The 17,664-nt window shown below is 21.4% G+C and overlaps 3 protein-coding genes across 3 annotated transcripts; 1 reads left to right on the top strand and 2 right to left on the bottom strand.

Moving 5' to 3' along the window:
- Positions 1 to 2,203: 2,203 nt before the first annotated feature.
- Positions 2,204 to 3,644, bottom strand: MKS88_003085 (uncharacterized protein; the record flags this gene model as incomplete). Its single annotated transcript, XM_067216147.1, has 2 exons — positions 2,204 to 3,346; positions 3,567 to 3,644. The coding sequence occupies 2 exons, from the start codon at positions 3,642 to 3,644 to the stop codon at positions 2,204 to 2,206; spliced, it is 1,221 nt and encodes a 406-aa protein (XP_067072824.1).
- Positions 3,645 to 9,107: 5,463 nt separating this feature from the next.
- MKS88_003084 (uncharacterized protein) lies at positions 9,108 to 10,115 on the bottom strand (the record flags this gene model as incomplete). The annotated part of the gene is made up of 4 exons (XM_067216146.1): positions 9,108 to 9,208; positions 9,341 to 9,509; positions 9,676 to 9,947; positions 10,025 to 10,115. 4 exons carry the CDS (start codon positions 10,113 to 10,115, stop codon positions 9,108 to 9,110), a joined length of 633 nt encoding a protein of 210 aa, XP_067072823.1.
- Positions 10,116 to 15,700: 5,585 nt separating this feature from the next.
- On the top strand, positions 15,701 to 16,417 carry MKS88_003083 (uncharacterized protein; the record flags this gene model as incomplete). Its single annotated transcript, XM_067216145.1, has 1 exon — positions 15,701 to 16,417. One exon carries the CDS (start codon positions 15,701 to 15,703, stop codon positions 16,415 to 16,417), a length of 717 nt encoding a protein of 238 aa, XP_067072822.1.
- Positions 16,418 to 17,664: the final 1,247 nt, after the last annotated feature.

Genomic DNA, 17,664 nt, shown 5'->3' with positions numbered 1-17,664 from the left:
GTCAATAAACTATACATGTAATTAAAATAATGTGACACTAAAAAATTAATATTATTTTATTTAAATATTGAAATAAATGCAAATATGGAATTGAGAAAAAATTATTAGAAAAGAGTTGAATTAACGTAGTATTCTCCGTACTTATGGAACTTAAAATATCTCCTCATATTTACTATAAATAAATAATACAAAACTGTATATATATGTATATTTATATTGAGAGGGAGAGAATTATTTATATACATACTTTATCATAAACTTCATTTGTTAAATAACAATAGTTTTTTAATACCTTACAATTGGTCAAAAATTTAATAAATAGCACCATTTTATTTCCAGCATAATATGTAAATCCTTAATTCGTTAATACATTATAATTTTTTTTTTTTAAATCTTATTTCATTGTCTGTCTTTTATTTTTGTACGATTTCATCTAAAGGACACTTGTTATATTAACTTGTAGAATAACTTCACATAAAAATGTGCATTCAGTATGGCATGTACATTATATATGAACGAGTACATCAATTATTACATATAAAAAATGTACTCAATTTAGCAATTTATATGTAAGCAAATTTGAGTGTACGTCATACATTTTTATTTTTTTTTTTCTTAAGTTCATGTTTAATAGTACACAACTTTAATAATGTGAAAATTAAAAATGCATAATTTGAAATGAATCAAAAATTATACGTCAAAAAATAAAATACTCTCTTCATACAATTTCATTACAACTGTAAGAAAATACGAGTAAATTACATTACAATGAAGTTTGAAAATACTAATGATATTCAGAATAATATAAAATTATATATAGCACATCTAATTTTTATGATTTATTTTTTTTAATTCTGTGTTGAGCAAAAATTAGAAGAATTTTGTACTAACTTTGCTTATGGCATTTTTAATGATCATTTTATTATTGAGCAAAAATTAAAAGTATGGACTGCCTTTGCTTGTGGCATTTTTAATGCTTCTTTCATTAAATCGTGTGAACGATCTTATCTTTTAATTTTGAAAAACTCTAAAATTTAGTAAATATATACATACATATATGTGTATAAATATCTATATAAGTATATATTTTGTTTTTAAATTCACTTGCATAATTGTGCAATAAATAGTTAGATATAAAGAGTTTGCGCTCTTTTCTTATTTGTAACACCCTAATAAGCTCATAATAAAAGAAAGGCCATTTAAAGTATATTTTCTGTATACAGAACAGCTGCAAAATCTTAAATGCTATATATATATATATATTATAAAGCATTATTATATGAGAAATTTATGAAATACGGTCTTGGAAAAAATGCATTTTTAGTAAGTAAACATAATTTGCAATAAGTAATGTTATATATTCTTGTGAATTATATTTTTATCATTTATTTTAAAATATTTCAATTAAAAAAAATGTTATTAACTAAAAACAAATATACTTAGTTGGATATTGTTATTTCATTTATATTTTTAAAAGAAAAACAAATATACTTGGTTAGAAATTGTTATTTCATTTATATTTTTAAAAATGTGTAAATATTTCATGTAATGCATAATTAAAATTTTATTATATGTTATAATTTTTTCTTTTTACTAATAAAAAAAAGAAAAATGAACATAAACAATATACAATGACATTTATTGTACAACTGTTAAATTATTACATGAAAAAAGGAAAAAAGAAATATTACTTTTTACAAAAGAAAAAAAAAACACATATAAATATTAAAAATAAAAATTTGATATTTAGCATCATAATGTGCACGGTAAAACTTTAATTCAAAATAAATGATTTGTTATTACAAAGTGAGTATTGTAAATTACTATATTAATCCGTAAAAATATGAATTATCAACCGCATGGTCGTAACAAAACTGAAAATATTAGTAGCAAAAATTGTTATAGAAAATTCTTTTCCAAATGAGGACATATAGTCCACCATAATTTTTTAAACATACAAAACATGCATTTTTTAACCTTCCCTTTAAGCTCATTAATGATATTTCATTTCTCATTTGTTCCAACAAACTTGCAATCTTTTTTTTATTTTGTCCGTATGTTTTATTTAACCGAATTACGCAACAAGCACACACGATTTAATAATGTATGTGCATGTGTGAGTGTTTGGGTTTTTGTTTGTATTTTTTAATTAATACAATTTCGAAGATGTTCAGTCTTTAAGTTACATATTTTTTCGTTCTAATTAGTACTTCTTTAGTTGACCTTTTAAAATACCCATCCACATTTTTTTCTTTCTGGAGGTAAAGTCTTCCCATAATTTTATTTTATCCATTATAAATTTTTTAAATTCTTCTGCTGAAATAAATTCTTTTCTTTGAAAAATTATAAAATTCTCTTCATCTGTTCTATGCAATTTCATTAAGTTACATATAAGAATATTTCTGCATTCCCACCAATGTTTAGATCTATAGTCTTCTGAGATTTTATTATTTTTTGCATACGTTAAAGTAAAATTATATAAATCATCTATCATTTTAAGATAATGTCTTCTCTGATAATCATCTAACTTTGAATACATATCTTGTATTTGTGTCTGAGTTAAATTTGTACCAGCTGCATCAATATGATTACATATGTCAGTTGGTACATCATGTATAACAGGGCTTTCATTCTTGTTACCATATTTATCTTCTTTTTCATGTTTTTCATGTTCTTCATGTTTTTCGTCTTTTTCATGTTTTTCATGCTTTCCATGTTTTTCATGCTTTCCATGTTTTTCAAGCTTTTCATGCTCTGCATGTTTTTCAAGCTTTTCATCTTTATCATGTTTTTCAAGCTTTTCAATCTTTCCATCCTTTTCATGTTTTTCATGCTTTCCATGCTTTTCGTCTTTTTCATGCTCTCCATGCTTTTCAATCTTTCCATCCTTTTCATGTTTTTCATGCTTTCCATGTTTTTCGTCTTTTTCATGCTCTCCATGTTTTTCAAGCTTTTTTTCATCCTTTTCATGTTTTTCATGCTTTCCATGTTTTTCAAGCTTTCCATGTTTTTCGTTTTTTTCATGCTCTCCATGCTTTTCGTCTTTTTCATGTTCTGCATGCTTTTCAAGCTTTTCATCCTTTTCATGTTTTTCATCCTTTTCATGCTTTCCATGCTTTTCATCTTTTTCATGCTCTCCATGCTTTTCAATCTTTCCATCCTTTTCATGTTTTTCATGTTTTAGAATAGTTCTTAAATGAAGTTTTACTGTTTTGTCTTTACCTATATCGGTGTCTTTCAAAAAAAATTTTCTTATAGTTGGAATTAACTCACCTAAATTTCTCTCCCATCTTTGGCTCAATAATAATTTTTCGCTTCCATCATTTTCTGATACAATAAACAAATTCTATTAAGAACAATTTTAAAAAAATAAAAATAAAAATTATTTTTGATATATATATATATATATATATATATTAAAAAAAAAAATTACGTAGCAACATAAACGAACACAACCTAATTGAATTATAATGTAATTTAAATTTATAATGGAATATTTAAAGTTACATGGTAAAAAAGAAAAAAAAAAGACAAAAATAAAAATTTATATATATAAAGAATCTTACTAATAACAGCAGATAGAAGGCAGCAAAAATAATAACATTATAAAGTTTAGAAAGTATATATATCTTGCAAATTCTCATTTTCCTATTTTTCTCCTTATATCTTCAAGTAAAAGACTTTCAAATTATTTATAACATTTGTTTTCTTATCTTCTAGTAATTTTAGTGATATATTTTAACAGTTAATACATAAATGCATGATAATATTTTTAATCGTTTTCTTTAATATGTATATACGTAACTTCAATTAATTTAATAAAAAGATGTTACTATTGAGTTATTTTTTCATGTATTACTACGACCTTATAATTCTATTTCTTCAGCTAATATATGATAATAATATTTTTAAAACAAACGTAGTAAAGGTAAATAAATACTTCACAAAAAATAAAGTTCCTACACAACTAATACAATTGTAGAAGGAATAAAATTTAACACGAAATAAACGTCAAACAAATAATAAATGAATATCACAACTAGAAAGGACAAAAATACGTTATGTCCACTTTAAAATTATTTGAAAATAACTGCAAATGCTAAAAAATATTCATTACAACAAAATATGACAAAAATTAAAATTATATATATATATATACATATACATAAATATATATTTTTTTATGTATTAACTTCTTAATTATTCATATTTCCAAAAATGATATAGTATTTCTTAAAAATCTAAACATAATATAATATGTCATGATAATTAAAAGTGGAAATAATTTAATCTAAACATTTTCTAGCTTTAAAAAATACAGATCTCCTTTTTCTTTTATTATGAACAAATTTCCCATATTTTTCTTGGCAAAAGAATTTTTTTTTATAATATTTCTTAAAAAAATGAAGAAAATTTTTATCTTTTTATTTATATACTATGTCTATAAAACATTTTAAAATAAGCAATTTAAACTATTTACACTAAAACATCAACACTATAAATGCTGTTACATCTAAAAAGTAATAATGCATTTCAATTTTTTTTTTTTTCTCCTTTTTTTCCCCTCTTTCTTTATTTTTTCTTTACTTTTCTATTTTAGAAATGTATATTTCTTTTTAAAAAAATCTATGTATTATTACTTTCAACCGGAATTTTCAAAATGACATGATATGATAAATTTGTATTAATTTATTTTATAAAAATTATCAAAAGCTTTTTATTTTTATGTAATATTCTCATCTTACGACAATAAATCAAAATATAACACAATTATATTTTATTTTTAAAATAATTTGCTATTAATTTAATTACTATTAATTTAATTACTATTAATTTAATTACTATTAATTTAATTACTATTAACTTAATTGCTTTTAACTTAATTACTATTAATTTAATTACTATTAATTTAATTACTATTAATTTAATTACTATTAATTTAAATTTAAAAAAAAGAAAAAGAATATTATAGTAGTTTAGCAAAATGTAAAAAATTTGAATAATACATAAATGGTTGTTTTTTTTTAACAGTTAAAAAATTATTACATTCATCTGAAGCAATTGTTAATTTTCTTAACGTTAATTTTTTTTTAATTAATTATTCTGTTTGTTTCCTTATTTTATTAATGATTTTTAAAGATATAAAAAGCACAAAAATTGTTAATAATAAAAATTTCATTTTTTATTTTTTAATATATTAACATGTGAATTTTCCTTTTTTTTTGTTTTTAATAATACCGAAAAAGTTTTTATAAAACTCAATAATTTTATGTTTAGTGCAATTTGTAAATGTAAAACATATCATGCATATATATATGAAATACATATATTTTTTTAATATTTTTACAATTATTTATTTTGAGCATTTATATATATACGCTTATATATATTGTTATTATATATATATGTTTTCTTATTTATTAGTATTTTCAAGTGGTTAAAAGTAATATAATTATAAAAATAAAACCTATTACTCATAAATGAATAAAATTATTAATAATTTACACATTAAGGTTAAAATGAGTAAAAAACAAAGTACCCATAAAGTTTCATTTATTGAAAACAAAGTGTTCATATGTTATTACCACTTAAAAAATACATTATAAGAATATATGTATTATTTTGATATTATATCCCTTTGAGGACAGAGGAACAAAGGGGTTAAGAAGCTGTATACTTTTGTTTTTCATAAAATGAGTTTATATCCAAATATATTATATGCATATTTTTTAAGTAAAATATTAAAATATGATGATAAAAGATAACTTTTTTTTTTTAAACAACCATTTTTGTGAGAATTTTTGGAAAAATGCATTAAAATTATGTCTACATATATATATGTATATATTTATATAAACGTAATAATTTTAAGGAACACTAGAAAATAGTTCATTTAAATTATAAACTAGTAGAACATATACATATGTGGTATGCAGGTAACCCAATGAACCACCAATTGTTTAAAAGAAAGAAGAATATAGAAATAATAAAGATTAATAAAAAATCGCGTTCCAAGATTTCATTTTACTTAATTTTTTCAATTATGTTAAAAATTAATGAAAAATGAAAAATTTGATTAATTATTACTTCTTTTAATGCCATATTTTGAATTCGTCTTTTTTATTTTTATCATAACTATTATTTTTCATTGGGGAACTGGTTGGACATATTATTTTCTTTTTACATATATATGCACATTTTAGAAATGTATTAAAAAATAACTGTATTTGTCTTTATTTTATTTAATTATTTTATATAATTACATTTGATTTATATATATGAAGATAAATAGATAAATAATTTCATGGAAAATATCAACGCCAAAGAAAAAAATAAAATAATAGAATATAACTCTGTATTAACAATTGGGAGCTGAACGATTATTTTTAACCCTTTCGAAAAGAAATAAATTAGAAATTACAAAATTTCATATATATTAAATTTGCAATAAATATATTGATGCACTATAGTTATGTATGATTAAATATAATATGAACTGTTCACATGGTGGTCAAGTAAGACATTCTAATTTCAAGCTTATTTTGTCAAATGTTTTACTTATGATACTTTAAATTCACCCATTGTTATGTATGTTAACAATATTAATGTTGTACTTGAGTAATATTTTTTGTAATAGCAAAAAGTGAGTTGAACGGTAGAATTAATTACAGTGGACTGTTTGCTTATAAAAATATGAAATATATATATAATTATTGTCTATATTATTAATAATTATTATAATATAGAAAATACAAAAGGCCTGTAAATGATATCCGCATAATGAAGTTGCATTGACATTGGAGGTATAATCTAATGAAATAATGTAAAAAAGAAACAGCACTTCGATTTATTACATAAATGTATGTAAGTATGTGTAGGTGTTATATATATATATATATATATTATATATATATATATATATATATATATAAATATGTCACATGTGTTAACAAAGTTCCGAACAGAATTAATTGCTGGACACATAGCATTTGTTTGACATGATGAAACGATTGCTATATTGAAATTTAGCTTGTGAAAAGAATATTCCATGAATTTACAAGGATATCTCTCCTTTAAAAAAAAAAAAAAAATTAACATTTTATTTAAAAATAAATTAGGTGACTTGTGATAATTTCAGTGTAATTTACTCTATTATTTATATACAGATTTATATGCATATGTGCCTAAATATAAGTTTGTAGGATGCACTTTATTTCATTTTTTACACTGACATTATTTCAGAACACGTGAATTAGACTAAGCCATATAAAGTATACATACATATATATATATAATGTTTATTATGCTAATTCACTAAAACATCTTTAGAGCTTCTTGAAAATCGCTTTTTTTAATGACAGGCTTTGATTAATAAAAGCGGGATTAACAAAATCTTCAGGGGTAATTTTTTGCTGCTGTTTTGGTGTACATTTTGCATTATTACTTCATATATGCCAATATAACATTTTTATGAAAATGATATTTTTAAAATAATTCTTTTTTTATGATATAGAAAACTATCATAATAATATCATTTTTTTTTTTTTTTTATATTAAGTTACGCTAGTTTATTCGTAATTATATATTATAGATTCGTTATACTTGTTTAATTACACTATATGTGAAATATATGTAAATTCTGCATTTTATAATTTAATATATTTTTTAATAAATGTAAAAATTATCATCAATGTTTTTGTCATTATCCCCAAAGATAACTACATAACACTGGCATTATAAGTATTTATCACATTCTTACTTTTCATTATATATAGGAAATATGAAATGCAAAATGTTTCAGGATATAATTCTTTAAATATAGCAACACTTTATATAGATAATCCATTACCACATATATTGAGCCTTATTTTTCAATTACTTTCATATGTTTCTCCTTATAAATTATGGAGAAAGAAATTAAGTTTGGTAAAGTTATGACAATGGGCAAATATCAAAAAGGAACATTATATATATATATGTGTGTATGTACATATTTGCATATATACATATATTCCTTTATATGCTCATGTTAGCGTTTACAACTGCTGCAGTAATAATGTTCGCTGCTGTGAAACAAAAACTAAATCGAGTAATAACAGCTACGTGTTCTGAATTCTATTATATACTATTATAACCCCTGCTAATATAAAGATGATCATCAAAATAATAAAGTTATAAAATTTGTGTCTACATTCTATAGGGACTGATATTTCGGAAAATATAATAAATAAAATATTAGAAAAGCTGTATAACATAAATGTTTTAAAAAAGCTTTCAATTTATATTTGACGTCATTTTGTGTACCATTAATTATTGTTTATATTAAGAATTGCGTTAGATTTATTATCATAGTAATTTAGTACTTTTTAAGAAGCAGTAAAAATCATGGAAATTTTTGAATTATTGTTACTTTTAAATGTATAATTTTATCAAATATACATTAAAAAAATATTAATCTATTTGATTTTTTAAAATTAAATTTATGCAATTCGTTATGAAACTCCTTCGCATTTACAAACTCACGCAATTTTTTTTATCATACTTATGCAATTTTATTTTATTTTATTTTTATATTACAAGTAATTTGAACTAAAGTATATAATAAAAAGATATATATTGAAAAACTGTTGAACTGTAATCATTTGCGCTTTAGCTGATAGATTTTTTGTAAAATTAATCAGTACTGCTGAAGGGAAAAAAGACAAAATACATTCTCTTGATGGATAAATTTTTAGTTAAATGATAAACTAAATCGTCCATTTCAAGTACTGTATGGTAAACATGTTCATTTTGTAGCTACACATTTCCAGAAAAATCTTAAATATGTACAGGTAAAAATATATCATAAATGATTATTAAAATAATCAAGAAATTTCGTAATGCCTTAAAACATTATAACTTATTTTGTTATTCCCAATTGTGTTTCACATTCCTGTTCCATGTTTTTCGAATGTATAAATGCATATTATTTATATTTTTACATTATGAAATTTTTCTAACTTAAAAAAATTTTTTTTTTAAGTTTCTGATGATTTAGATTCAATTTTTTCTTCCTCTGAAACTGTTGTTAAATTGTGAGTAAAAAATGAAAAGCTTATATTATTATTTTATACTTGTGAAATATCACTTCCTGTATGAGTACGAGAAACACCATTATTATCGTCATTATTCCGCTTTTCTTCTTCGTAATGTGTTTTTATTAAATCCACTGGAACAGACGGTTAAGAATTTCTCTTCGTAAGACTTACGGTCTTTTTCTCATTGTGTATATTTCCCTTTTTCTTAGGTAACAATGTGCTACTGAATGGTATGCAAAATCTTTCTGTATTTTTCGTCTTACCCGTTCTAGTATCTCTTTGAGTAGTGCTGCTATGTTCAGTATATGTTTTATTTTCTGTAATCACTTTAGGACTTTCAATATTTGTATTTGCAAAATGGCCTTCATTTTTGTTTGTATCACCGCTAACGTAGTTACAAGTTTTATTATAACATGTTCCAACTGGAGTGTTCTAAAATAAATCAAAAATAGAAAATGATTTAAAAGATGCTTTAAAATTTTTTTTTTTTTTTTTTTTTGTAATATCATTTATCAAAACGAAATTTCTTTAACATAAAAAAAAAAAAAAAAGTTGTGACATATGATTGTATAAAATATATGTCTAATGTTTATCTTACATTGTAAAGATATTTTGCGATAGGAATAGTTAATAAAATTGATATAAGTGGCAAAAGTAAAATTAGGTAATTTACAAAAAAATTAAATGTTAAATTACCATTTTCCAATGATAATTCATTTGATATACTAATATTTGAGGAATTCGGAATATTAGAAGCAGTGTAATCGTTAGCACTGTAAACATGGTGTCTTTGAAAATTGAGAGAATCTTTTGAAGTTATATTGCCCATTAAACTCGTAAAAACTTGTGTAAGGCTATTTAATAAACTTTCTATAAAATGACATTGTTTAAGGGTGATGACTAATTAATATTATTACCTAAATTACTTAATAGCGTATTAAGGTTACTTGATAGTGGTGATGAATTAGATGTACTTGTAATTAAATGAGAATTATTTGCTGAAAACATCTCACTTTCTATATCTTTTACATTATTCATTTTTCTGTATGATAATATTTTTTAGAAAAAATGCAAAATTAAATGTTGGCACAACGTATGTCTCAATATTAGTTTTATTTGCTAAATTATATAAGCTACTTGTGGTCAACTATATCAATATTTTAAAATAATAGCATATTTTAACAGGCATTTAAAAAAAAAAATGTACACACATATGTATATATGCATATATTTTTATATATATATATAATAGTTGTGCAATTTTTTCTGTCAAAATATTGTTTATTTTAAAACCGTTAAAGAGATGTTGCATTAATATAATATTTCAGTGTTCACATGTTTCACTCTTCCGAATTTGACCTCTTGTTATTTTACCTTTATTTGCAATTTTAAAACAAGCACTTAAAATGTGTAAATAAATTAATATACAAAAATCATGAACACAAATAAACAGAATTATTGAGGAGGCCTCAAATAAATTTAAAAAAAACAAAAAAAGTCGTATATTAAAAAGGTGATATAAAAAGAACTAAATATGTAATGTGGATTAATTTTGCAAAAATATAAAAATGGTTATGTACATATTTACATAGATATCGAATTTTAATTTACCTACCGTTTTGTATTTTTATTGTAATGCAAATTTAAAAATCTTTTTTATATTTCATTTTTATATTTTACATGTTTTAACCATATTTTTATAGGCATATTTGATTTTTCTTTTTCCCAATTTTGCCATTTAGTTAATGGTCTCATCTTATAACTATTTGAGTGTATAAACTTGCGCATGTAGAGAATTAAAAATATATAATTTTTTCATATTTTAAAGATATACGTAATAGGAAAGTAATATATACATATACATTAAATATATACATTATAAACATTAAATTGAAGCGTAATATACTTTTAATTTTTTTTAATTATTATAATTTTATTATTAGTTATATTATTAGATCAGGCGAAATCTAAATTTATGAAAAGGATGAGTTGTGAACACAAGCGTGCGTTTGTGAAATTCGATAATAAATTACACATACAGGATGCTCAGAAAAAGCATTTATCAAAGAACAACTGTGCCAATATACCAAAAATATTAAAGATAAAATTTGCTTGATACAGTGATATTTGTTGAAATGATTCACAAAAGACATCAAAAATGAGAGCACGATTAAGGAATGGAAAAATGTATGCACCTTTGTTCATTTATGTATACATATATATATCTTTTATTTATGTATTTATTTATTCCATTGGTTAATTTTTCGTATAAATTTGATTTTTTTTAAATATGCTCTAAAGCTTACACAAGTTTCCGAAAAAATTAAAAAATTATTATAAACTCTCATAATGATTAAAATGTGTAAAACTTAAATGGTTTATCACTGTTAATATGAAACATGTATGTATATATATATATATATATATAATGTTTAAAAATACATTACCTTAACAAAACAAGAAGGTTATTATTTGTTCAAGTAGGCATTTATATATAATTAATGAAATAAAGAAAAAACATGAAACACATAATAAAACAAATTTTCCAAAAAATAGTCAACGGACAAATAAAACACATATCCCAAAACATAAGGAAGAATTAGTTAGGTTACAGACGTACTGACAGTAAATATGTGCACACCAAAGTACAGAATGTTAATTATATAATTTTCTTTTCTTTCACACCTTGTGAGCAACACATATTTCAAAACAATGATAATGATATTTTGTTACGTATGTTTATGCACGAAGTAGTGAAGAGATATTAACATTTCAGTGTATATTTTTAGAGCGCATGTTAAAACGAATCATTTTACAAAACGTGTGTATATTTAAAAGTTAAGAAGGCGAAAAAAAAAAAAAAAAAAGGGAAAAACAATGAAAGGAAATGAAAATAAATTATTATAAAAATGATAAAAATAAAATAAAAGACTTTAATTATTATTTAAAAGAAGGAATTTCTTAATATTCTGACACACCGTTATTAATATGTTAACAGATTGTTGTGTATCATAATTTTTCATGAACATTTTTATTTTTCTGAAGTATACCATGTATATGACTGACAAAAGGTTTTTGAATTTCCTTTGTTTTTTGTTTTATAATAGTTCTTTCTTAAGCTGAAATGACAAAAATTAATGAAATGGAAATAAATAAATATATATATAAATATAAATATTTGTTATTATATACATTTGAGCATATTTTTTTTCATAAGAGAGAGTTACAGTGTTATTGGAGTTTTTCCAAGCTTAGGGAAAGTTACTTTTTATTCCATGTAAAAGGCTTTTTGATTGAGATTCTATTTCCGTTGGACTTGTATATTAGTTCAAAAAGATTGAACCTCCATTTTATTAAACTTTCAGTCTGTGGTAACTCATCAATTCGTTCTAATTTTTTTATTACTGTTTGTTAAATCTTATTAATAGAATTTTTATATTCTAAATAGTTTAGATTTAGCTTTGTAAAACATCACGTTACTAATTTAGATTATAAATTGTTTTATTCCTGTGAAAGATATTAGATTATTAGAAAATAAAACATCGTATGGGTATCACAGACATATGTTCGACTGTTTTTCAAAGTTTATGGAATATATATAAAATGGTATGTTTCATTAATTATATCAACTTTATGGTCTTTTTTATACTATTCCTTTTCCATATATTTTACACATTTATGTAATATAGCATCATATATACATTAAGCGCATTAATACATCTATGAGATGTGATATTATGCACTGGATTCTTTTTTCTTTTTTTTACTTTTATTATATATTGAAAATGTATACCAGTGACATGCAAATATATATTTTAGTATAGGCACAATAATGAGCAATATTTAAGAAATATAAGAATGCATATAACAAAATGGAAAATTTATTTACCTATTAACACTATTACATCATATACCTATTATTTTTCGATATCAATATAATGCTTAATGTTTAATCTTATGAGGAAATATTTAAATATTTATTAAGCGCTACTTTTTTAATACCATGACGAAATATATTTTATTGTTTCAATGTAGTACTTAAATCTGTTGAGTGCATACTAAAGTTAGTTAATTATTGAATTATATATACTATGTCATCTATTTAAAAATTTGTATCATTTTGTATGTTGATGAAACATATAATTTAATTTTTCTGTTTGTAACACAACAAAAAAGTAAAATTATAAATAATAAAAAAATATAAACACATTTTTTTTGAAAACCAGTTATTTTGTTTTATTTTATTTTAATATAATATATTTTTTTTTTATAATAATATAGTAGAAAAAAAGTAAAATACAAGATTGGTTAATACAAAACAGATTACAAATGGGGAACCCTCATGAGTTGCTTTTCAAAGGATTTAAAAAATGCCAAATAATTAAATTTGTTATATTTATTTTATAATTTGTGTGTAATCTCACATTTGGAATATTATATTGGTAGCATTTTTATGTTTCAGCTAGATCATAAAATATGTCTTAATTTTTTTTTTCTTTTCTAACAGTAATTCTTTTTTATATAAAGGAAAAGAAAAAAAAAAAAAAAATAAAATAAATATAACGTGGCATACATATATTATTTACTGTTCTGTATAACAAGCATAAAAAAAAAAAAAAAAAAATGAACAGGATATTTCTAGTTAGCATTAAATATTGATTACCAATTATTGGTACAAGTATTTTTTTATGAAAATTTATACCTTTCTTATTTTGATTATTAATTATTGACTTATTACCATATTTTGATTTGGAATTTTCTAAATACAATATTTTTATTTGTTTTATTATATTTCTTTTCTTTAGCAAAATCTGTTCATTCTTATTAATAAAATGTATAATTTAATGCTATTTTGTAAAAAATATTTTTTATTAATTGTTCACCTTTTTTACAGTAATTGTAACTGCTAAAAAAAAGTAAGAATAATAGAATTATAATTTTTATGTATATCTATATGAAATTGTTGAAAAATGGTTACTTACTAAGGTAATATCTAGAATCCTTTTCATATCTTTTTAATACCATTCCATATTTTGTGTTTTATTATATAACAAATTACAAGATTATTAAAATAACTTTATTATAAAATTAGTATATTAATGTTTTTTTTGTAAAAATAATCATAATTATATGGATATTGTATAATTTTGTGCAATAAGTAAGGTTTATTATTTTTATTTTTTTCCTTATTTCTTTTATTTTGTTTCCCCATTCAATTTTTACAGCTCTTTATAAGTATAATATGGACGTAATAATAATACTATTTTTCTGATCTTATTTAACAATCTTAACACAAAATATGTTGTATGAACTTGCAGTATCAGAGTTTTTGTATTACTTTAACAAATTTGAAATGATTCAATTATATAAAATAATAATTGTAATTTTTTTTATAATTTTTACCAAAAAAAATAAAATTATATTTGTACGTTATATTTTAATACTAATATTTAATAAAAAAAACACAACCACTAATCTATGAGGCTGTGTATTTTATATTGCATAATACATATAAAACGTGATAAAATAATATATTTAATTTATTCTTTTCTTTTATGAGTTTATCAAATAATTTTCTTTATAACAATAAACATTTTATAATAAAAATAAAAATATATTCGCAATATTATACTTTTAATAATAAAAAATATTCTTGATTTTAAGGTTGTATTTTATTATATATATATAAATATATATTACATAATATAAATAATAAAGAATAACCGCAAAATTAATCTATTTTGTTTGCCAAATCAATTATTTTTCTATCTTTTAAAATTTATCATTTTTTTTTTTTAAGTTATTTTAAATTAAGAGAACTTTATTTTTTTGATTTTAAATAATACTACATATATTAAATAATGTCAATGAATTAATATTCTGAATAGTACTAAATAAATATATATATATATATATATGTGAATATACTGCATAATAATATAAATTTTTAAAAAAGTTAAGATCAGTTAAGTACCTATAATTTTTAATTTTTAGTTCCATACCCACAAAGTTCAATTGTAATTTTACTAGTCGTTGACTATATTAATTAAAAATAGAGTTTTTTTTTTTTTTTTAATAATTTAAAATAATAGAATTATGGTTAAAATGAATACTTCCTGCAAATCAACCAAAAAAAAAAAAAAATTAGATAGTTCTATTTATGTTTTAAAAACATATATTTCTATATGTATATTAAATTAAAAAAATAATATAACAAAATAATATTAAATATTAACTTATCAAGCATAAGCAGAAAACGGATTATTACCATTGTGCATGTGACAATGGCGAAGGAATTTAATAACAAAGTAAAAATAAACGTTTGCCCTTTTTTAGTCAAGCTCTTTTTATATTGTCTTTTCATTTGGACATTGTATACTTCTAATAATGTAAGATACTATTATGAGAGTTCATTATTATTTTTCAAAATTATAATATGATTAAAATTGGAACTTGTGAATTATGAAATCGTACATACATACATACATACATACATATGTTTGTGTACGTATATATGTATGCTTATATATTTATTTAAACATATATATATATATATTTACGTGTACAAGTTCATATATATATATGTATATAAAAATATGTACATATATGGGTACATACGTTTAATGTTCTATTTTAAGCTTTTCTTCGAAAAAACATGTTTCACCAAGTTTAATAATAATACCTCATCATTCTCAAATGGAAAAGGAAGAAATGAACTCTCTTATATAAAAAGGTTTCTTGAGGAAAAAGAATTAAGAAAAAATATGCCATGGAATGAAATGCAAAATAGAAAATTATTTATAAGAAATTTATTGGAGGAAGAAGATTTGGAGGAACAATTTTCAAAAGAAACATTATTACATGGAAACAAATGTCAAAATAAAATTAGCGACTTTTTTATAAATGATTCAGATCTGGATTTAACAGCAAGTGAATCAAGTTTGGATGAGGGAAGTTGTATATTTTCTAGTAATAATAATATGGCAAATGAGGTAAATTTTAAAGATAGTTACATTTTGGGACAAGAAAAAACTTATAATACAAAAAGAAAAAGTTCAATACAAAAATATTACCTCTATTTTCCAGTGATTCCACTATTCCTATTTGTCATAGGATTTATTATTTTCAGTTCAAAAGTTTCTGATATAGGTGGTAGTATTTATATATTATATTTATCTCTTATTTTACTCCCCTTAACAATATTGACATTACGATATCAAGGAAGGACCTTTCGTAATATATCAGGAAAAATACCAAAAGATAAAAAGGAATATAATACAGAGGAATCCTTTTCTGAAACCTGTAAGAAACATTTAATTAAATATTTATATAATGTATAATATATAAAATATAAAATAACTGACCTTTAATTTCGAAACATTATATCTTTACAAATAACTAAATTTTAATGTGTTCTATAACATTAGAGTATTTTAAAAATCGCCTGCTGAAGAATTAAAAATTATGTAATTAAGCATTTGACATACTGTGTCTTTCGTATTGCTGAAGTAAATTCTTATGCTGCATTTATGAAACATAATATATCGCATGTGCGGATGTGTATATATACATACTTTTTGATAGTAAATATTTATTAAACTACTGTGTTTTAATTTTTTTGTATTTGAGTATTTATTCTAAGAAATTTACTCTTTTTAATTTTTTTTAATGTTTTAGTCTTGTTTATGTAAAAGTTTTACATATTTTTGCTTTATAATTATATTAAAAATTCGACACTCGTAACTATGAAGTGCGAATATATTAACATTAATTTTAATTTTACTTTTTAAGAAATTCTTTTATTAAAAAACTGATAAATATTCAAATTTTTTCTAAATCTACAGCTACAAATTTTTTGTTTTATATTTTTAAGTAAATATATATATAGGGTGGTAAGTATTAGTAGTGCATCCTTATCCCAAATAGAGAATGTAAAATAATACTTTCAACGTTAAATTATATTATCTTAATTGCTTTTTTTTTTTTTTTTCTTTTCTGTATATATATAATCACAAGAACGTAAAAGTGGAAGACAAATTTTGATATATAGATTTTACTGTGAAATAAATTATATGCTAATTATGTTTAACATAAGAAACAGCCATTATACAAGTAATAAAACAAAAATTTACGTATAAATTAGCGGGAAGGGAATAGTATAAAAGATTAATATATAATGTATTTTTGTATTTATTTCATATTATATAATTTATATATTAGTTTGTAATCTTTATTAATAAGAGTATATATGAAAAAGTAACATCTGAAAATATAAATTTGAATATTGAAGACAGAAATTTTTTTTTAATTTCTAATAATTATGCAAATATACTTCTAATTTTAAACTAAGAATATGGAAGAAGTATAAATCATTTATGTGAAACATTTAAAAAAAAAAAAAAATTATAAATAATTTTATCACTATTAGCTTTCCTATTATTTATATTTATGTAAGGATATTAATTATTGAAATTTGTTTAGTACCTTTTTATATTGAATCTTCATTTATTATATATATATTTATATATGAATAAATAGTTAGCGGGAAAATGACATTGCAGTTTAATAATAGTATATTTTAATAATA

This window comes from Plasmodium brasilianum, chromosome 10 (assembly GCF_023973825.1).
Source record: "Plasmodium brasilianum strain Bolivian I chromosome 10, whole genome shotgun sequence".
NCBI lineage: Eukaryota > Apicomplexa > Aconoidasida > Haemosporida > Plasmodiidae > Plasmodium > Plasmodium brasilianum.
This window is presented reverse-complemented; position numbering and strand designations above follow the sequence as displayed.